The sequence below is a fragment of the Pygoscelis adeliae genome, unplaced genomic scaffold (genome assembly GCF_000699105.1).
Source record: "Pygoscelis adeliae isolate BGI_AS28 unplaced genomic scaffold, ASM69910v1 Scaffold80, whole genome shotgun sequence".
Lineage (NCBI taxonomy): Eukaryota > Metazoa > Chordata > Aves > Sphenisciformes > Spheniscidae > Pygoscelis > Pygoscelis adeliae.
Genome location: NW_008823958.1, coordinates 783,318 through 806,681, shown reverse-complemented (window position 1 = coordinate 806,681; position 23,364 = coordinate 783,318). Strand labels below are relative to the sequence as shown.

The 23,364-nt window shown below is 35.3% G+C and overlaps 1 protein-coding gene across 1 annotated transcript in view; it reads left to right on the top strand.

Moving 5' to 3' along the window:
- The window catches only part of SPATA17 (spermatogenesis associated 17), a 92,837-nt gene that overhangs the window by 20,450 nt on the left and 49,023 nt on the right, over nt 1-23,364 (top strand). Inside the window, exon 6 of the mRNA XM_009323127.1 lies at nt 16,813-16,936. Within this exon, the coding sequence (XP_009321402.1) occupies nt 16,813-16,936 (124 nt within the window). The remainder of the gene's footprint in view (nt 1-16,812; nt 16,937-23,364) is intronic.

The window sequence follows — 23,364 nt, the reverse complement described above, 5'->3', positions numbered from 1 at the left end:
TGTAATGAACACTGATTGATGGGAGCTTTGTATTTTATTTCTCCACACCCACAATAGATCTCTGCTGGGTGCATCTAACTTTGGAGGACTGCAAAAATATTTGTCCCTCAGTACTTTGACATATTAATCAAATTCCCTACTATTTGTTCCGGGTCATTAAAAACCATAAAGCCTATGCATTGGGTAGGTATTTTAATCAAGAAATACTTTTGTCCTGTTTTTCTTTAACAAATAAGGTGAGCAGTATGACTTCAGGTACACCAAAATGTGTCAAAGTTGGTATGTGTGAGCTCTCCCTTGGCAACACATATATTGATATTCTGCTAATTCGAATTCTGTCTTCCAGAGTTCACAGAAATATATGTCTTTCAGGTTAAAAAATACATCTTTCAGATTAAAAAAAAGTTAAGAATAAATTTTTGAGTGAATTTGGTCAAATGGATCGTATTGTTTCAGTTTTAAAAATGCATCAGTTCTCAAGTGCAATCAAGAATCACTGCAGTAATCTCTTTACTGGCGTACATTTGAAAACTAATATGTATATTATCTTCAACATTCTTCTTATGAAATCTAACAGATGTTTAGTGAAGATCAGGTGTAGGCCCTCAGCCAAACAGATTTTTCCTGTCATTGGGCTAAGTTGCTGCCAACTACTTTGGCCCCAAGGTGGCCCACTGTGTTTCTTATGAGGAATACTGAACAAGGCGGAGGAGAGATTCTCTGCATGTTTTCATCAACCATCGTGTCCAATGTGGAAGAGTATAACCTCATTGTTCATAAATATTTGTGTATATAGAATTATTGCAATTGTTCATTGTAAAAAACACCAGGAATTGTCTGAAATTGAAGGAGTGCATTTATGAAATCTGGGTTTTATTCCAGCGTCAGCATTATGGAAATTTGCATGTTGGTGGACAGAGCCACTAATATACTTGTGCACTCAGATTAGGCTGGCTTTGAGTGTTTCACATCTCTAGAACACTACAAAACAACACAACATGATACATGAAGTAATGCATTTTTTCCTATTTGTCTTATAGCTGTATTCATCAGAACATATGCATTAGTGCAGTGTCAGGGCTAGTAAAGAACCAAGTTTCTCCACAAATAGCAATAGAACTACAGTAAAACAGAGACTGATTTTAAGAACTCCAGAGTCGTAGGACACCCCCCCAAAAAAACCCCACCAAATAACACAAACAACCCAACAAAACACATACTAGAAGTTTATCGTTTCAAAAGTTTGTTTAAACTGTATTCTTTCTGGAATTATGATGTAATTCTAAACGGAGCTACAGTATGTTGTTCTCAGTCTTATCTTCTAGAATAATACTGACAGAATTGTTATTTATCAACAACTACCTGAAATCACATTGCAAGTCCTTCTGAGATATGTTTTTACCTCTTGGTCTCCAGAACCAGGGGTTGTGCTTAGTTTTCTCCTCTTTCATTAAGGAGGAGCCTGTATCAAATTACCACTCACTTGTTTCTAAGAGAAACTTCAGAGGAAGTTGCCATGAAACTTTGGACATTCTGTTAGTTTCTTATAAGAGTAACTTATAAGAGTTATTGTACAAAGTTTGTTTCCTTCTCTCTCCTCCTTCACCCTCTTTTTTAAAAAATACAAGACCCTTCCCTTACTAAGAGGTTTTCTCAACCAGTAGCCAGATCTTTACCATTCAGCTTTAATACAAGCAGTCCTTATTTAATAGCTGCCCTCATTTGGTAGCCAGACCTTTATCATTTGTCTTTACTGTGAAAACCCCAGGAGAAAGTAAACTTAATAGAAGCTGCCCCAGTTTAAAGCCATAGAGGGATGTAATTAAGTTTAACAGAAATTGATTTAGCAGAAATTGACCTAAAATGTAATTAAATAGTAATAGTCATATTACGTGTGAGTTTGCACTCACTTAACAGACTGCTTATCCTAACTTAAGGCACAGTTTTTGTATGAACTGAAGATAACTGTTGGCTTTAGCTCCCGGACTGGCTGAAGAGTGGGTGGGTTTTCCTCCAGCATTCCCATTACTTCCCGCTGCTGCAGAACCGATAGGTGTGGTGGCTGCTGGTGTCCCCAGTAGAGTCCCTAGTAGTTAAGTTGAGAAGTGATTTGAAGAATCCCTTGGCAGATGGCAAAAGAATGAATTTGAACCCTGAACTCTGTCTACATAAGGACATACTCAGATTTTTCTTGACATTTGTACAGTTTAACTTCAGTGTAACAGTGAAATGGGTTGATCAGTCCTGAATTCTGTTTTTCCTACAAGATTTAGGAAGTTCTAAACCAAGGAAGTAGGAAACATGTTCTTATATGTTTATTTTACAAAATTTTGCTATTCAGATTTTTGTAATAAATCTTCATTTATATTTAAATAAATACCAATGCATACTGTATTCTATCTGAATATGGACTAGTTGGGTAGTTGCATATATAAATGCATGCATTAAAATAAATTCCATTAGTTCTCAGTGAAGTTAGTGTATATACTTTTAAGGGAAAATACCTTGTTTTGAAGCATTCTTAAAGCTGCATTTAACATCTCTAAGAGCTGGCAAAATGGTTACAAGGGGAAATATGCCAAAAGCAATTAGCATAGGCTATTACTCCATATGATGCATTAGAATTTTGTTTTACGTGAAACAGTTTCCAATCCATGATAAGCAAATGGACACCACTTCACATAAATTAGCATGCTGGTGCCATTATATCAGAAGAATTTATGGATGATGTCAGTTGCCCAACTGTGTGATTAACTTGCAGTTCTTTGACTAAGGTTATCTACACACTGGCCTTTAAACTACAGTATAGCAACTTTGCTATATGTCAGGTGTGCAACGAGAGATAAGATTTTGGGATGTAGTGCTCCATTTACTGATGAATGGCGCCATTTAAATTTTTCCCTAGGCACAGAACTCCGTAAGATAGCAGTCTCAGAAAACTAACAAAGCAGTGGCAAAGTACTGGCATTGGGGTTCTTGTGCAATCAAGGCAGGTAGTTTAGCTTTCTTAGCTATTGAATAAACACTGACATAAAGGTAGCGAACTAAGACCTGGGTTTAGCTTTAGCAAGCATCATAGTGTACGTAAACACTGTTATGATTATAAATCATGAATTTCATACACTTAGAGGATTGACACCAAATTCTCCTTTCCATTGTCGTTGGCTTTAGTAGTGAAAAAGCCTTCAGAGTGGCCCTGAAGAGTGTGACTTTCATCCAAGTTTGACTAGCTGTTCTATCAGCAGATTTAGTATCACAGTCATCATTAAAGCTTTTTGGTCTTTGAGAAATGTCAGGGAAATAGATAATGCAAAGTGATAAAAATCACTTCTTTGGCAGTATGTATATTCACAAATCCTTTGTGCAGTCTAATTTTTTATAATCTTAATGAACAGTGAAATACAGTGCTGTTACATGTTGCTGGTGATCTAATCCAATGTTTAGCTTTCCTGCAAATATGCCTGAGCATGTAGTACTGAAAAAAGTAAGAGTATCTAGCTTATTCTTGATTACTAGAGCATTACTGAGCGCTATTTACTTTTAACATGGCAAGCACTTTGCTTCTGAAAACTTTTGAGGTATTGCTAATTTTCATGAAGTGGGCTTGAAATAAATCAACTGTTGTCATAGTAATATGAGGAGAACTTGCTCAGCCTCCATCTGTCTGTTCTTTTCTGATAAAGATAAGTCCAGGTGCTGGCCATTTTCTCAAGTGTCAAAGTGTTTTGAAGAATGTCTATATTGTCTTATAATTCAATTAAAATGTTCCTCCTCATTGACTGCAGAAGCAATTGATTCTGTAGTCTATTTTCAATTAGTGCCAAAGCCTTTCAGACAGCTCCTTGGAATTCTTGCAACAATAAAAAACTCATTTTTGTAATGTTGTCTTTCACTTGATGTTTAATTAACTAATTTATCTTCAACTCATCTTCTTTTCCTTGTCTTCAAAGATACCTAGAGGAAATACATTATGCTTTTTAACTTATTTACCTGTAATCAGAATTTTCTGAATGTAAACTTATCTTGTCAGCTTTCTCCGGGAGCCATAGAAATAGAGACAAGTGCCAGATATGCTCTCTGTTATTTAAATATTAATTTTGAGTGGTAGGGCACATATTTTGAGACATCTATGCCTTTTCCAGAGGATTTTAGGTATAACTGCTAGATCTTGTAGGAAACTTAGAACTCTAATCCACTGAGGATGCCAGAGTATTTCCATAGCTACAAACCTGATGTTAGGATGAGTAAGATATAAAAAAAATGAGTTATTCGATTCTTTTCTGTGATTTGACCCAGTTTCCATTGAACAATATTAAGATGCTCGTATTAACTTAAGTAGGAGTTAGACCAGAGAAAAGCTTTAAAATAATAAATTTTAAAGAGACTCACAGCTGGTTAAAATATTCTCTACAGTCATTTATTTTGTGATGGTTGTTCTTTCTTAAACGTGTTGTCCATAAATCCAGCTTTCTTTACAGGTTCAGAGCATAAAAAACCTCTTTGGCAAGTCAGTCCATTTTTAGGTCTTCTCTTTGCCTACATTTATACGTATTAACATAGTTTCATTTACATATATGCTTTTATACAGCATATACGCTTATATACCTATAGGCTTTTAATAACGCATTTTGCAAAACGACATTTTAGATGGACTTTTTGTCTTTTCAGTTTGATCATGAAATTGAAATGAACTGGCTAAAGCTATAGAGCAGGCAATACCATGTTTAACTCCATAGGAAAGAACTTTCTGAGTGCAGTGAGGTTAAGGTAAGAACCATTATGATTACACAGTAAGCTGAATTTCCAATGCAGATTCAGCTAGACGTACCTCATGTGCCTTATTCTATTCATGTCTCTCTTGAGCAAGTGGTGAAAGCAGTCTTACCATGTTTTTAGCTAGTCCTGTGTAATATAGATCAAGTTTTTCAGCTAAACATGAATAATGTAAGTAACATAAGTAACTGGTTAGATTGTAGTCTGTAAAAATATAAAAGTGATATTTTCTCATGTATTTTTGCATAGCACTATGCATACCATTAGGAGTAACAGATTAAACATTAAGCTTTATTTCACTTGTATCCAAAGAAAAGTTTTTAATTTGAGAGTGTAGAAAGAAATTTGAGATTTCTGCATTCACTCATTGGACCAAATAGTCTGTTTACTTTTAGCTGATTACTTTTGGTAAAGGTAGAATAAAACAGGTGTGACAACATAGTATTGTAGAATAACAATAGTTTTATACCTGTGAGCCTTGAAGGCACTGTAGTGTCTGGATAGGTTTTTTATTTTGAAATAGGTCTGTTAGAATTACTGACAGCTCATAAAACATATTCTGCGGACAAAGACTGGCTAATCTTAGCATTTTGTATTGTCTTATATAGACAGACTTCACAGTCTTGTATTTTGTCTGAAGAAGGATCTTCACTGTAAAATAAGTAGGAAAGGGGAAGAGGTACAGTTTCATTAAGCTCTAACATATCATTGACTGTCAGGTAGGTCTTGTTATGCTGTCCATCCTCATTTAACTATCCCACAAGATCTCTTAATGAAGTTAAGCCCCAAGTTCACTCCAGTAATTCTGTGGCAAGAGTTTGTGCAATGTAACAATTCATCACTTGTCAGGAAGGCACTTTTAGTTTATACATTTAATAAGGGCATCCTCTAGCTTGGTTAATTAGAAGTGAACAGTTTGCATATTTACTAAATGCGGAGTGTCATTGCCACCACGGCCTATTGCCTACATGAATTATTTCTCTATCTGCAATAAACAGCTGGGTAATTATTACTGCCATAATCAGATAAATTCCCTCTGTAAGGCTTTTCTTACATGGCAATTCTTTGAACTCATCCAAAGCTGAACAAAATTTATGAACTCCAGCAGCTAGGCCACTTTTTCATAGTGTAGTGTCCCTGTTCCCTATTTCAAGGACATGTAGAGTATCATAAATATTGTGTAAATTAGGAGGATAAATATGATTACCTAAAGATTACATATTAATAAACTTGATTTTCAAAATATAATTTTCAGGTTGTAACTGATTAAATTATAGCAGTTCTGGTTTTATCTAATTGTAGAGACATGACAGGCCATCTATACACAGGCTATACTAGGTTATCAGGGAAGAGCTCTACCACTTGAAGACTAAAGACTCATAAAAAATTATATAAACATTTTTCATGTACCTTTTGGAGAGCTAGTCATTTCAGCTGTTTAGGTCATTAGAAGTGTGACAAATTTTATGTGCCATTTACTCAACTCACTTAAAGCAGTTCTTTTGTCATTAAAACAAGGTGATGGTTCTTTTTGGTATGCAATTTTCAGTTTAATAATGAAGCATAAAATTTAAATGCATGAATTTATGTGTTACATTAGAAAATTAGCTATATCTTTTATTTGTAAAAGCAATTTGTATACAAATGATTATGTAACTAAGCTTGCTCTATGCTATCCAAATATTCCAGCTCATATGTGAGTATATCTACAGATACATCAGTGAGTACTTAAGTTTCACATACAGCTTTTCCAGAACATGCTGGAATGTAGCTTATTTTTGAGTTCTCCAAAGAAACAAAAGAACATCAAAAGACATAATTAACACACAACAGTCCATTTGATTTACCACCACAAGATTTTTTTATCATAATGTAAGATACTGTGTCTGAGTGCAACGAGAAAATTGCCATGAGCTGCTCACGTACTTCATAACTCCTTATTAAATAAGTAGTATACCTCACAATTTGACAAAATGCTCAGAGATAGCAGGAATATTAAAGAAGACGAAACTAAGTAAGGTGTTCTTTGGCTTTTGAGGCTAGACTGCCTTTCTCATTTCCCATTTATGTGGGAGAAATAGAGACTACAGTGGTGAAGACCTTTAAAAATGCCACACCACAGTTGTGTTTTGTTATTAGAAATGTGGTATCTATGCATTGCATTTTTGCAAGTTCATGAACTGATTTTTGACTGAGGATGTGAAGGTTTATTGATCTTTCTTTGACATTTCAGATTTTTTTCATGGTGGAAAATCATGGTCCTTCCCTTTATATTGGTATATCCTATAATATCCCATGAAGTATCATAGAATTGCATGAGATGCAAAGTAGTATACAGTCTCTCATACTCACTTTTTTTTTCTTTTAAAAGAAAAAGGTCTGAAATGAAAGAAAAGGGATTAAAAAAAATAATAGTCTCAGTTAATTATTTTTGGATTTTCTAGATCATTATAAATAGACTCCTCTGTTATCTAAGAAGAGTTAGTTCTCTTAAGTACTCACTCAGAGAAGAAAATGGAAAAACTAATTCTCGTATTTTTACAGTCTAGAGCAGTAATGAGGAATAACAACAAAAGTGGTTGGGTTTTTTTGTTCTAGTGATGTTCAAAATAATGTTATTCTGAATCAGACGGTCTAGTCTGATTTCTGATCTGTCACCAGTATCATATCTATCAACAACAAATTTATAACAGTATCTATGAAAAGCCCATTAAGCTTTGGCTGAACACTCTAGTCTTGATTTAAGAACATCAAAAGATAGAAAAATACCCTTTTTATTCTACTCCAGGAGTTAATTGCCTTTGGAGTTCAAAGTATGTCCCGTACTTCTCCATTGAAATAGTTTCATTTTATCTTTGAACCATTGCTTCTTGTTATATCCTCCTCTACTAGACTGAAAACTCCTTTAATATCCAGAATCCATACATTAATCTAGCCACCTTTTAGTATTCTTTGTGCTAAGCATAAAAAATGGAGGTCATTGCAAGATGTTGTCTCTCTGCTTAAAATAATTTTTGTGACTATTTTGGACACGCTTTCAAACATCCTTTAAAATACTATCAGCATCAGAACTCAGCACAGTTATGGTGCATAAGAAATTAAAAATATAATATTTTTTTTCCTTCTGATGTATTGTCAGCTTATGCATTGATTTGTATACCTTTACATCACAGTATCATAAAAGAGTTTCTTCAACTCTATGAATGCTACTCAGAATACCCCTTTAAAAGCCATAGTTCCTCATACTGTGAGCATGATATTTTTTAGGCTGTGCAAAACTTTTACTTATTATTATCATCCCCCTTTCAGGTTCTTTAGACTTTTCACCTTATAGGGATAATTACATGAATCCATTAAGTTGTTTATCCTTGACAATGAAGCTAAACCCCAGTGTTCTACCTTGACCTTCTTAGTTCCTACTGCCTTCAAAACAAATCAACACGACAAAGTATTTCAAAAAAGCAATGTTTTCCACCCCTTTTCTCCAAGTAGGCTATTCTTTTCTTGTCCAATTAACTAGATGATTGCAAAATGTTTACAGCTGCATCCAACAAACTAATTTGATCTTTCAGCTGCAGGGCACCCAAAACGATGTAGCACTCGTTAGCCTACTTGTACTTGGTGGTGGGAGGTCTCACCACCATCTAGCATTGTGCTTAGCTACTCAAGAAGGGATCTAGTACTCAGATCAGAAAATTATGTGCTTAGGTATAGACAACAGAACCTAATGTTGTATGTACTCTTCAGGCATGAATAATTAGATGCCTAAATATATAATTAAATGTAGTCTGGTTTATATGGTAGAACCCAAATTTCAGAGAACAGACTTTAATGCTGAGTGTAATTTCTTGCACGGCATATTAAAAAATGCCTGATTTTTTTGGGTGTTGATTACTTCAAAGTTTTCAAGGCAATAAGAGGTAAGGTCTCCTAGCACTTCTAAAAATTGGGATCCAGTTGATAATTTCAGTTCAGTAATTAATTGCTGCTGTGTAATTACATACTTACAAATAGCACTGCAGTGTTTAAAAGTGTGTCAGATCTCTCCCAAAATCATTGCATTTGCTATATAAAAAATACGTTCATTAGCTGTGTCTTTCATAATGTTTTACACTTCATTAAAAATGACATCATAGATGCTCAAGTGGTAACACCGTTCTATGAGTATGGAATTTGAGAAAACCATCAGGTACCGTGAGAATAACTGTGAAGTTGTGAGATTTTGCGTTACTGCTCTGCTGTACGTAATGGGTCAATACATAAAAGCTCTCTCTGCCTTGCCACTGTAAAACCTGTTTAATGTGAACAAAGTGTACCATTTTATTTGCAAACATATACAGACTTTTATATAGAAGTAAGTGAAAAATGTGAGTCAGGCAGTAGACCTCAGTCAAATTGTTTCAGAATACCCTGAGAAGGAAAATCAACTTAGCTGATGACCTTTAGAAGTTATAACATCAAGTTTGCATTCTAAATCACATAATGTTGAATATTGTAAATGTTGCCAAGTACCATATATTAAAGTAAAAGGAATACAGATATGTCTACATTGTCCTGCACTGCAGCAGAGAGATAACAGTTAGCTTAAATGAGTTCGCTCTAGTACTGGGAACAGCTTAGCTGTAGCAAAACATAAGCAGTATGCTTTCCTCTAGTTATTACTGCGCAGATGGTAGCATATATAGTCTTCTGGGAATAGCAGTGCCAAAAGATAACAGATACTTTCACATGACATTCACTAGAAAACTTTCAATGGTATTTGGCTGTGGTTAGACATCCTCTTTTATATGTTGCTGGAAATATTAAGAACATGATGCTCTCTTAGCAGCTTAGCTCTGACACTGTGCTAGAAATGACCACTGCTGCTAAACTGCTATCAGAATAATTTTTATCCAGTCTAGGCCAGATCAGCTTTGTTACCCCGAAATACTAATTTCACTGTTTAAGCTAATCGGTCAGGCTGATTTTCCATGAAGGGGTCTGTCGTGGTTTAACCCCAGCCAGCAGCTAAGCACCACACAGCTGCTTGCTCACTCCCTGCTGGTGGGATGGGGGAGAGAATTGGAAGAGTAAAAGCGAGAAAACTTGTGGGTTGAGATAAAGACAGTTTAACAGGTAAAGCAAAAGCCGGGCGCACAAGCAAAGCAAAACAAGGAATTCATTCCCTACTTCCCATCGGCAGGCAGGTGTTCAGCCATCTCCAGGAAAGCAGGGCTCCATTATGCATAATGGTTGCTTGGGAAAACAAACACCATCACTCCAAGCATTCCCCCTTTCCTCCAGCTTTATCTGCTGAGCGTGACGTCACATGGTATGTGATATCCCTTTGGTCAGTTGGGGTCAGCTGTCCCGGCTGTGTCCCCTCCCAACTTCTTGTGCACCCCCAGCCTGCTCGCTGGTGGGGTGGTGTGAGGAGCAGAAAAGGCCTTGACTCTGTGTCAGCACTGCTCAGCAGTAACTAAAACATCCCTGTGTTATCAACACTGTTTCCAGCACAAATCCAAAACATAGCCCCATACTAGCTATTATGAAGAAAATTAGCTCTACCCCAGCCAAAAGCAGCACAGGGTCCAATAGCAAACAGACGTGGAGTGAAAACATCTTTCCTGTTATGGCTAGCTTTATTAGTATAGACCTGAGTGTAAATAAAGTTGAACCAGTCTACTTGGATCCAGTTCCTCAGCCAACAGAAGCTTCAGTGTTGTAGTTACTTTATGCCACATCCATAATGGGTGGGTTTTACAGTTTAATTAAATCAAAATGGTTAAGCTAACAAAACATCATTGTTTAAATCAGACCTTTTACAAAAATTGTTTTTAACTTCACAGCATTTTGTGCTGCCAATAAGTATGAAGTAAATTCAGATTAAGGATTTATACATACAAGGGAAAAACATTTGGACATTTGCATGTTTCCAGAAAATGGAATAATTTGAAAAGATTATATATTACCAAAAAAGTAGGTTTTAAATAGATGTGAGGAAATATTCTGGATGAGTTGTTATTGAACCCTTAATTAGAAGATTCTGTATAATGGATTAGGGAAAATACTCCCTTTTTAGTTATAAACTGTGTCTGCAATCAGTATTTTGAAAAGCTGTTGCACTCTCTTGAGTAACTGTGCAGCAGTGGAAAGTGGAAGGATAAGAAGGGTACATCAGTCTGTTCTTTCCTATCGTCTGGTACATGCTGTGTCCTGATCTCCTGATCTGCACAAGGTATTCATTCACTGTATGCCCTTCACCGCCTATGTTCATCACATTTCCTACATAGTATATTGATCACATTGTGGACCTTGACAGTTGAACTGGTATGTCACTTAATTCCATTTACAGTGTACACTATGTGATTAAGGAAAGATGGGCAGAGTACGTTCTACTATGCACAAATTATAATGGGATTTTGAGGTGTTGTGAATTTCTTTCTGTAAAATTAATAATAATAATAAACTATAGGGTGTTTTTGCATGCCTACACAGTAGCTTTATTTATTTTCATTTTTTTCATCCTAAGGAGTCATATTAGTTTCCTGTTCACTGCACTACAATGACAGAGCAGTACCATTCCTCCAGATTTTGAAGAGAGTGTCATGATTAAGTTGTCAAATAGATTGATGTAAACATTCACATTTAAAATTAGTAAGGATTTTGGACACCTATTTGTGGTAGGTCTCCTAGGCAGTAAGATACCTCGTACCACTAATAATTGACTGCCCCTTTGAGCATCTGTTTCACTGCAACTTAAGATCAAATATTTTTGTCAAGGGATTCTGTCAGGATATACACAGGAGGATGCATCATGTTAGAGAGGAGTAAGCGGGTTACAGAGCTGATCTGTTCTGCTCAGTAAATCTGAACAGGTTCATTCAAAAAATCAGAAAAAGGTTGAGGATGATCAAGCTGTCTGATGGTACATAGCTAACATAAGTATGTAGTATGTGTGTTCTGTTAAAACTTTGCCTTTAAAGTACAGAGCTCTCTAAACTATTTTTACATCCTAGGCCAGTCTGTATGTATATTTCATTTTTTCCCAAATATAATAGATTAAGTCAAATTATATTATCATGGCAGGTCATATTCCATTCTCACCTGCATCAATGTAATGTAAAATCAAGTGGCATGCAGTGGTGTACCAAAAGTATTGTCCCACTGATTTCATTTTCACTTCCATATTCTCTATTTGAGCAGGGAACATGATATATAGTCAGGAAGGTAAAATCAATTTAGGTTATCTCCTTTTATGCTAAATTTGCCTACTGCCTATGATGTAGGAATTCTATGATTTGGGGCCTGAACTGTTTAAAATCGCAATAACTTCATACTCTTTCTGGGTACTCTAGGCAACTATACTAATTATTGATTTTCTCAGATGCCCTTTACTTTAGTTAATATTATAGTTTTATGGTTATCTGGTCAAAGGACCACAGAATGCCAGTGAAAATGCAAACAGAATGCCATAGTTTGATAAAGTTCAATAAATGTAGGTCAGTGTGAATTTGTAAAATGATGCAGTTCTATGCAGAATTATGAAAATCTCTATGTTGCTGAAATCATCAATTGAAGACCTTTCCAAAAGTGCCAGGAACAGTATTTTGTGTGTATTTTTAACCTTTATACAGACAGCAGGAGCACTGTCAACCGAATTTGCATCTCATAGCTGGAACCAACACCACTGCCTACTGCATCATGAAGTATCAGAATAACAATAAGTTACTTTGTCACATGAAAATGTTTTATTTTCAAACTATCCAAAACAAATAATTTTATCATTAACAAATCAATAGCTGCTTCACAGATTAGTTACACAAGATCAGTTTTAATTGTGGGCTTTGAGCACATACGTTCATAATGCTATGCCTGTTTTCAGTTAATAAACATTTATATTCTTCTGATTTGTTGAACAATTTTCAGATCATGATAAGACACTACACTTGTCAAAACTTACACATATTTCCTCTACAAAAATATTCCATAAAAATCTGTGTGTGGGAAACTCTGATTGGACTGAGCTTATATGGGAAGCCAGGTTTGTAGGAAGAGGCAGTAGATGCTGTTAATATACTGAGATAAGTTTTAAGATAATTAAAAGATTATGTGCTAAAAAATTACCCGCTTGTTCAGTTGTAACAGTTTAATAAGCAGTAGTATTCCAACTATGAGGCATGCAACAGGCATCATTTATAAAAATAGAACAAGATTATGAATTAATCTAAACCATGTTTTACATTTATAGAACTCTTCTTCTCCCCCAAAATTTGGTGAAGCATTAAAAACGCAGGCCAAACAATTTGCCCATATTCAATTCTCACACTTCACACTGAATCATAAAAGGGTCATCCTGAAGCAAATTTGATCCGGAGTCCACAGAGTACCATGCATCATAGCTAGTATTCATAATATCATATAGTCCCAAGAAAAGATTGCTTACTATTGCCCAATGAACCTAAGACATGTATGAACAAAGAGAAGACTGGCAGTAAGTGTAATCGTTTAATCCAAAGATCATCTAATTTCAACAAATTTTCAATTGACCTTAATGGAATTTGGATTTGTTTTCTCTGGGAAGGCGTATATGTAGAAGGTCACAAACATGAAACTTCTCAATAAACGCATTTACATGTAAGCTATCTGAATATCTAACTCTATTTGGAAGTCTAAGTTTATGTCTTTAGTATCACTTATGCTTATACACATTTTTCTGTACGGTAAGAGTGAAACCCCCTGCACAATGCATAATGTATTAGTATTAATCTACTAATGTGTGAAATAGTATATTCATGTCCAACTACTTTTAGATTCTCTGCTTTTGTTGCTCCTATTCAAATTCTTGAAAGTATGGTGAAAGAGATGAAAGTTTCAGGTTCAAATAGCTTTAGAATAAATCTATATTTATGCTAAAATATCTATGCTTCCCAGTCAAGCAATGTTTGGACTACTACATATCCCTTTTTTTGTACTGCCTCTCAGGAGAGAATAATCTTGGGAGGTATTACCCCCAAGACAGAATTGTCTGCATGTTCTGTACAACTGTACAGAGCAGTGTAATGCACGATAGAAATATTTTAGCACAACTGACAAAATGTGTAGGCTGCAAAAGTACGTTAAAAATTATTTGTAACTGCTTAAGAAACCTCAAACTTTTAAATGGATTATGGTACAGCATTAATGAGGACGTGATAATCAGGACAGATCATGATGATTTGGATGATAGTACTGTCTAAAAAGAGCATGAATTGCATTGAACTTCAACAAGTATTTTAGACTTAATTTAATTTCAGCAAATAATGATTATTAATCATTCATTCAAAGTAATCTGGTAAATTCAGATTAATGACAATGGGAAACATTTTGCATCCCATTATCATTACATCTGTAATACAAATTTATATTTTTATCATTATTTGGGGGTTTTCATCACCAGCTGTGTTCTAAATAACAAAGCTTCCATACCCACTGTTGGGAAGAAGTACATGAGTATATAAGAACATGAATAAACTGTAGTAATATGTTGATAGACGTTTCATCAGTAATAGATAGCAGTACTAAAGCTGAATAGAGGACTCTCTAACCAAAAAGGAACAAGACATAGTATTAAATATGTAAAACATGGATCATACACTCTGATATTGAAGGTAAACTGGCATAAAATAAAAGAACAAAGTTGATACTATATGCATTGTCTATTTATTCATTTGTTTATGATTGATTGATATAGAACAAAGAGTTTCCAAGTAAAAATGCTTGTGTACCTACATGCAGTGACTCTGAAATCTTTACCTTAAGGACAAAGAAAGGTCGCCAATCTCTCCAACTCCTAGTTCTTTGTCAAAAATGGACACAGTTAATGAGGTTTGTTTGGTACAGCACAAATTCTCAGACACAGATAGAGATCCTTTCAATGGAAACAAATTTGTTTGGCTTTACCAGGTTACTTAGCGATTAATAATAGCCTTGAGATGCAGGTCAGAAAGGTCATCGTCCCCGCTTGCCAACACAATCTAAAATGTGCAGCTAGTCTGGCTCTGCAGGCTTTGAGGCCCCAAAACGCTATACATAAAGTAAAACAGGCTATTTTCCAACTTCTTTTTTCATATTAATAAGCAATTTTCAAGAGAAGGGTGGCAAAATGGGGGCCATGCCACTCTAAGTAATTCATTTATTTTGCAATTTAATCTTATGTTGGAAAAAAATTACACTGCTGCAAAAGCATAGCATGGTGATTTTTAAACGTCAATGTGCTTCATAAGTAACCTTGTATGAAATATTGTATTAGCAGCCTTTAACAGTAAACTGCAACAAAAAATATTTCCAGAGATTGAAACAGACCTATACATCTTTTCCAATCTTTAATTTATTTCCTTTTCATTCTATTTTTCTTTCACATTTGAAATAAAACATGTTTAATTACTTAATATTTTACTTAGTTGATAAAAACTTGAAAGATAATATGAAACAAAAATTCTACATTGCAACTTGTATTTAAGAATGTGATTTCCTAGTGTTCATATTTATAAAGCAATTATTGCTCCTTCACATATTTTGATGAACTAATTTAACATTCTGATAATTAAAATATTAAGAATAAATCTGAGTCACAACACTTTCAGGAGCAATATGACTTTCCCATAGGATTATTCATATCAGCAAACTTATTCATGTGCATATTTTGACAGGATTTGACCCTTGTCCTGGACTGTCTTATGTAGTACTCATCGAAACAACTGAGTCTATTAACGTGGACCTCTCTAAATAATCTGTTTTGCTGGAATATTTGAACTATCCAGATATGTGAATAGTATATTTTTCTTTGCTTTTTATTTTATCATATACACACATGCTTAAAAAAAATAAAGACTAGAATTCACTCAATTAACTTTTAAACAATCTAAATGCTTGACTGAATATGCTTGGTGTCTTTGGCACACAGGTTAATTTGAACTAGCCATTTCTTAATAACAAAAATAACAAATGTTAATCAAACTAACCTTTTTTAACTGGGTCAAAAAAATTCCATACACTTGCACTGTGCACAACAGCACGGAATTTTGTTTCATATAGAACATTAATTCACTCCACTGTTTGCATAATTTATGGCAAGCCTGGCTCTATGAAAAAAAGCCATTGAGGAGGAAATCTACACCCATTCTCTGTTAAAGTTTTCCTCTAAACGTTCACTTAAAATAATGAGTTTTCTCCATTCTTCAAGAGCTGGTATTAGGTACAGTTCCTTATTTCTTTTACAATGAAAGAATTTTCTACGACCTGTTAGAATACACAGACCCACCCATTTAGATGACACTATGTGTTTGCAAACCTGTTGTGCAGTGGCTTATGAGGCAGTTACGTTCTTGCTTGTTGTGGTGGCCTGTACCGTTGCTATCAGACCAGAGTAGAAAGTGACCTATGCAAGAAGCCTAATGCTATGGCAACTCCTCTTAAGGACGTTGCATGCATGAAAGGTTTACATCCAGTTCTTCTCTATGCCTACATTCTCAACCTTACAAAGGGCTCAGGGATCTAGGAGTGAATGTCAACTCTTATCCTGTGTCTACTGTCCTCTCTCGTTCCATAAGGTCTCCTGTTTGCAGATCAGAAGGAGGTGTTGCAAGGCAGTAGCTGAAACATAAGTGAACAACTTTTATTTTGGAAGCATTTGAAGGAAAATCACTAAATTATAATAACTTCTGCTTAGAGAAATTCAAACTAAAATGACCCTTAAAGAGAAAAAAAGGACATCTATGAATGCTATGTTTTAAAGCTATAAAAATACATAGGTTGACATATTCTTCAAAAGAGTAAGCAATATGAACTGATATGCTGTTCATAGATTTATCATTTTAATCCTATTTCTTCACAGTTGTATTCATGTAGAATCCTGCTGCTGTGGGACTGATGAAGTGTAATTTTGCATTCCAGTGGTGTCAGTATACTGCTAATACATAATAGCAGAACACTGTGAAGCTATAAAAGGGTTAAAGTAAAATAAAACATTAGCAGTTCTTTTATTGTTGTAATATAATTAGCAGACTTATTTTATTACAGGAATGAACTCCAAGAGTATGCAGAAATGAAGGAAAATGAAGACAAAAGGAAAGACCTAGAAAAGAAAGAAAAGGAAAAGAAATACCAAGCCCGAAAGATGCATTACCTCCTTAGCACTGAGCAGGTTGGTATACCTGTCCCTGACAGCTCATGCAAACCACTTGGGCCCCCAGCCTGACAGAGATAAACTAGCAGGCTGAATGGGACATGACTTGTTGAAAAGATATCACAAAGACACTACTTCGAGTTCAATTTAGTGCTTTTCTATAGGCAAGAGCAGGTACCATGACTACTCCGTGACAGCAGCTTCATAGAGGCAGCATCAGCACTGCTGGCAGAAAGAGTCCAAGTCAGCAGTTTGATCTGCCACTGTGATAACACAACACGAAGGGCATAACCTCACTTTAAAAACTCATTTTGACTGGCTTATTGTTGTGTTGTTGCACTTGTCAAGAACTAACAAGTTATTAAGCTGAGAAGGGATTTCATTTTTTTTCCTTTTTTTAATTGAGCTAATGCTTGGATTGGTGCTGTGTTCTGCTTGTTTTTAGGATAGATTGTAAATGCAGGTTTTCAGCTAAAGCTTTTCCTAGAATTGCCTGAATCAGCTTATTTAGCATGATTGTTTTCACATAGAAATGCCTCATAAATTTTTAATATTTACTGATTAATTTGTTTTGTATTGATAAAAGAGGTATATTTTTTCAAGCTTTCTTATGTAAGCTCCTTTACAGACAGGTGAATATGGCAGTAGATATATCTTACACAAAATTGATATGATTGGTAAAGCTTGTGGGTTTGCCATTTTTTAGTCCCCTTTTGCGAACTTTTGTAAAAAAAAATATTTTGTGTCCATAAATGTTTGGTGACTGGTTGTTCTTTGTATAAGTAAGGAATTAATGTGCAATCAGGGTACACTAGTATGAACTAAGTGCTTGCTTTTCATAGGTTGTTAAATGTAATCAGTGTGTAAGAACTGTCAATCCTAAAGAACGCAGGAAAAATACCATGACGCTTAGTGACAGAATATTTAATCTTTCCCTCTGTTTGGGAATCATTTGTGATCTATCCAATAAATAGAAGTATAGTTTAATTAACTGGATATCAGTTATGAAAACTCAATTTATAAATCAAATTTAAATAATTTAATTTGTAAAAAGAATAGCATAGTAAAATATTAGTAAAAATAGCATTAAAAGTTTTCTGAGTGGCTTTTAGACAGGGGAGCTAGCTAATAACTGAAATTAGCTCACAATAATTAATTTTTCCAGACATAGATCTAGAATATTAAGAATGATCTGCGCAGTGTTTTTATATTGTTTTAAACTGTAGAAAATTGGGAATTCTTGTTTTGAAAACAACAATTTATGTGAACAAATGCATAAACATTAATATGTTTACCTGGAGTACAAAAATTGTCTGGTGAGAGACATTGAGTGACCTGTGGTCTAAAAAGATTTTAGTAAACTTAATTCACTTCCCATGATACTGGCTTAGCAAACTGTAACACAGTTTTAAGGAATGGCAAGTAGCGCCTTATTTCAGCCATCCACCTGGAGGACTGCTGGTAGAGGGCAGCAGTAACTATTACGTTCTGATTAATTTGGGTTTCTAATTTTACAGAATTAGAATTTAGCTAATTTAGCTAGCAGTGTTTTGCAGAACAAAAATATGCTTCGTTTTGCTTGCTGAGATGGTTGAATACTGGGACTCACAACTCACAGAATTTTTCCTTTATCACAGAACTATGCTCCAAGAACCATCTTCTTTTGCAGGTAGTATTTCGAAACATGAATGAGTGTAAATCAATGCAACACCTACAGACAACCTTCATAAATACATATATGAAGTAAACTACTTATTGCAATTAAAGTCTGTATTCTACAATTGCACATAGTTACAGAATTTGATATCTTGCTATGATACAGGGCAAATTATTTCAGTGAAGAATTTACTGGTTTGATGCTCTGTGTCTGACATTTTACTCTCTATATGCCTAGTCTTCTGACCTGACTACAGCTGCGTCTTGCTGTCTTCAAAAGGTAGTTAATTGGATTACTAAGCAAGGTCCATTCATGTCTCACTAGAATCAGGCAGCAAAAGTCAACACTTTTGAGTGAGTTAAGGAAAAAATGTAATTTGTAAGCAAGGGGCATAGCAAATGAAAAAAGGAGGTTGATGAGCTGGACTTATTGTAGAGTCATGTATTAACTAAGGCCCAATGATTTGTAGAGATGATCTGCTAAAGTTTGCTACAGTCTCCTCCCCTTCCTGCCATGCATAACGGGTGCAATGATGGAGCTGAGCCACCTCATGCATCAAGGCTGCAGATGTTCAGGCAGTTTATATGGATGGCATTGCAAAATCTGTATTTGCAATAATTGTTTCAAATATATCCTATAGTTTTGAACTTTTTGTTTTACTACAGGCAAAAAGGGTAAGAAAAGGGTATTTACTTATTGACCAAAAGGAATTAAAGAGTTGTTGCTCCTCAGTGTTAGTAAAGAAAGGCATGTCAGGTTCCATTTTCCGCTCCCTACAAGCTGAAGCCCAGAAACCCATCTCAGAAGTGTGTTACAGGTTAAACAGGGAGATGATCAAACATCTTAGTGTTACACACACACACACACACACGGTTGTGCCCATTCCTAGTTGCTAGCAGTATTTTACATTTCAAAAAGTAAAACTTAAGAATGCTAGTGTCATGAATGTACAGGGGTGTCTAGTATGTATATAATAGCACGGTCTATGATGAAGTCAACATGTTTTGTCTTTTTCATGAATTAACTTGCTATGCAAGCATTTATTTCTTCCATAAACTGTTACCTTTATAAAGAAAAAAAGAAGAGGAAGACATGGATATAAAACTGAATTAGTATGCATTATTTGTTGTTGCTGGTACCAGGTATATACACATAGTCTTATATAGACAGATGTGAGCTTGCTTTGATTACTTTCCAAGCCAATCTGGAGCTATAACATGGGGCTGAACCCAAACTAATTAGCCCTGTTGAGAGCCACGGTATATTAGCTCAAGAATTAATGCAGTTACACAGCTTCTGGTCAGCTCAAAATATGGGCAGAATAAGTGTGTGCATGCTTTAAACTCAGGAACAAGGAGTTTGATCTGCCTACAAAATATTATATAGGCATACCTACATTTGAGTTGTTTTGCCTGCAGTTCCCCACCTTTTTGGGGGGAGGTGTATGTATTGAGTACCATTGCTATGAAACTGACGTTCAGGGAAATCATTGGATGATAAAAAATGTATGGTATTATACTATACAATTTTCCTATATTTTTTACAAACAGTTGACTGAGTGTATTTTGCCATAGAAACTTACCCAAATACAACTATTTCCCATTGTGCTTGTAGAAATACATTGCATTTACACAAGCATTTTAATCCACATAAGAACTAAGCAGTTCATTTGAATAAAAGGATGTTAGTATTTTAGCAAAGAAGTTAAAAGAAAGTTAAACAAGTTAGGATATTGCATAATCAATAATTACTAACAGTAGTAATGTAAATGTTAATTTACTGTTATTAATACTATATTAATAATTTATATTAATAATATAATTATTGACTGTCTTTCTGTGAAAGTACAATGTTATGCACCCTGCCAACTTCAAAAGTTTTTTGCTTTACTGAAAAACAGCTACATATTTTTTTTCTGTAGTACCAGTAATATTCATGCAACACAAATATAACACATTTGTAGGCATAAGAGTGGGCTTGAAAAAAGAAAGCAAATTTTTATTTGATTTAAATTAAGTTAGTTGCCAAATAAAGTCTGGAGAAATAATGTATGAGCTCTAAAACTTTGTGGTTATGAAATATTGAGCTTTTAATCAACTTGCTATATATGCCGGTAGTATCAATTACTAGTCAAGTAGCATCTTACACACATGAGCTTCTTTTGTTTGAAGGAATTTTCTCCTACATGATTCCTGTAATTATGAAAAAAACCCCAACAGTGAAGGCCATGCCCTTATCATGTGATAAGTTATGTTGTCTGCTCCACCTACTGGTTGCTTGTTGCAGTGTAAAATACAGCAAGAAATAAATCTGTGAAGTGGCAACTGTGGGGCTTCCAAACTAAATTCCATTTTAAAAATAAGATTCTCTATATTTCAGATTCTAAAAATTATATATATAAAAAACCCAATGTTTTCCCTGTCTGTTTTTGCCTTAACAGTCTGATAAATTCTGACTTCATGATGAACATGATAAAAATTGTGGTACATATTTAACAAGCCTTTGCCTTTTTAAAGACTATTTCTTGTCGTTTCTTATTGGTAACACAATAGAAGTAACAGTGCAGATGTATTTTTTCATTGTTTTTATCTGTTTTATCATGAACTGCATTGTAATTTCTTATTGAGACATGAAACTTACAATAATTAAGTTTTTCTTATTAGCCCATAATCACAGCATGCTATTTCCACTGCAGTGGTAATGATCCTTTTTTTTAGTTGTCATTAATAAATGAACTACTTATTAAATGTGGGTTTCTATTATAAACATGTTTGCCTATGTAGATTATCCTTCTATGTCCCCGTAGTTTCCCTTTCTGTATTAACAAAATTCACTATAGTTGAATAGGTCCTTATTTCTGCTTTTCTGTCAGCAAGGCTGACAGAAAGGGCCGTCTTTTGCAAAGTGCTGACAAACCGCCTTTAAAGTCAATGAAAGATAGAATCGCTGAACACATTGATGGCACTTTGTAGAAGTGGATATGAAGAGCCCACATATGTTGGAACATGTGGTTGCATGATTCCTGTCATTGGTATTTCCAACCTTCCAAGAAATTTTGCAGTTGGTCTTTGTCTTACAACGATGATTAGAATTAGGTATATAATAGACTAAATCCAAAGATCTGGTATCAAGCTAGAATGCAGACACGTATTGCTTAAGTATCTGCTGACAGAGCAAGCAGCAATGCTGAGGTGAGTCTGTGAATGGGAGCAAGTTTGTCAGCTGCCGCTAGCACTATTGTTGCCACCCAGGTAGAGGACCTGCAAGTCCACAGTGTGGTATGGAGCAGTAGGCAGTGGTAACTGAAAGGAGCCAGAGCAGAAGAAGTGGTGGAAGGAGCGGACTGGTGTGTGCCTTGTAAAGTCACTGAGATCAGGGAAAGATTCCTATGGAAACAGTCTTCAGAGTGCCACAGCTGAAAAAACCTTTTGCTTTCAGTGACAGTACTGGGTGAGGTAAAAGAGAATTTTAATTTTCTTTTCTCCAACTTCCCTCTGTTTCTAAACAGATAAACCACATTTACCTTTCGTCAGAGAAAATGAATGTAAAACTATCCAGAAAGCCAAAGTTCTTTGTAATATAATGTCTACGAAAGCTTTGTCAAACAATTACAAAACATATTTTGACATTATTGCGAATGTGCTATTATACATACATCACTTAAGCTTATCATTGCTCTGGCTGGTGGACTGAGTCCCAGCCTTGTTTCCAAACCTGGACTTCCTGCTCTGTGATAAATCATGCTGAGATTAGGTGAGGTAATACTGGTCCTCTGTTCTGTGGGATCTTCTGTTCTATCTATCTGAATGCTCTAACTATTGAGACCTTGAGAAAAATTAATCATGCAGTTGTGTGTGTATGCCTACTCTTGATTTATGTACAGAATCTTCTTTCTGTTGGGCCCTGATCAATTAGAAGATCTACCTGAGTCAGACTGAAGGCTCCTCTGGCCCAGCATCCTATGTTTGACAGTGGCCAACAGCATGTGCCTAGGGAAGAGCAATAGAATGGGGCAATGGGGCAATGTAATGACATGCCAAGAATACTCTCCCAGTTTCTAGCAATTGTTAGTTGAAGGACTCATAGTGTTTTGTTGTAGAGCTTTCCATTTTGGGATTATTAAGGTATTCACTTTTTGCCTCTGTATTCCTCCAATTCCTGCCTCTCTTCATACTCAGAGAAGGAATAACCTAAACAGAGAGAGTGTGATAAAAGATCTAGGCCCACAACACTAACTAGCTCTCAAATTGTGCTTCCTTGGAAGACCAAGTTCACTCATTCGCCTTGCAGTATTGTTTTGCAGCATGCTCATTTCACAGCATATATTGTCTCTGGTATTCCATCACAGGAGAATATGCAACTGCAAAGTGCCTTATTCTTTCTCCACAATTTGGTGAGGTTCTGCGGATTGCCTCTTCCACTCCAAGCAACAATACAGTCTGTCACTTTCCAGCTCTCTTCAGTAAGGTGGCAATTTCACCTGATATCCTTTGGCAGTTTGTGAACAGATACTGCTCATAAGCTCCTAGGTAATTTAGAGCTGCAAGAGAAGAACAAAGCTCATGTGTAATAATAGGCCCTTTTTGTTGTAAAAGTTACAAAATCTATGACATTTCTTTTAGTAACTGCCAGTAACAAGACATGAGTTATCTTTTTGGACTGCAGTAGTTCCTTCAGTTTTCAGTGCCTGCTCCAGTTTGTCACCTTCTCTCTGTTGAATCAAGGCTACTGTGTTTGGACATGTGGCTGGTATTTGCCCATATTTATTCCCATTGAACTAATGCATTGG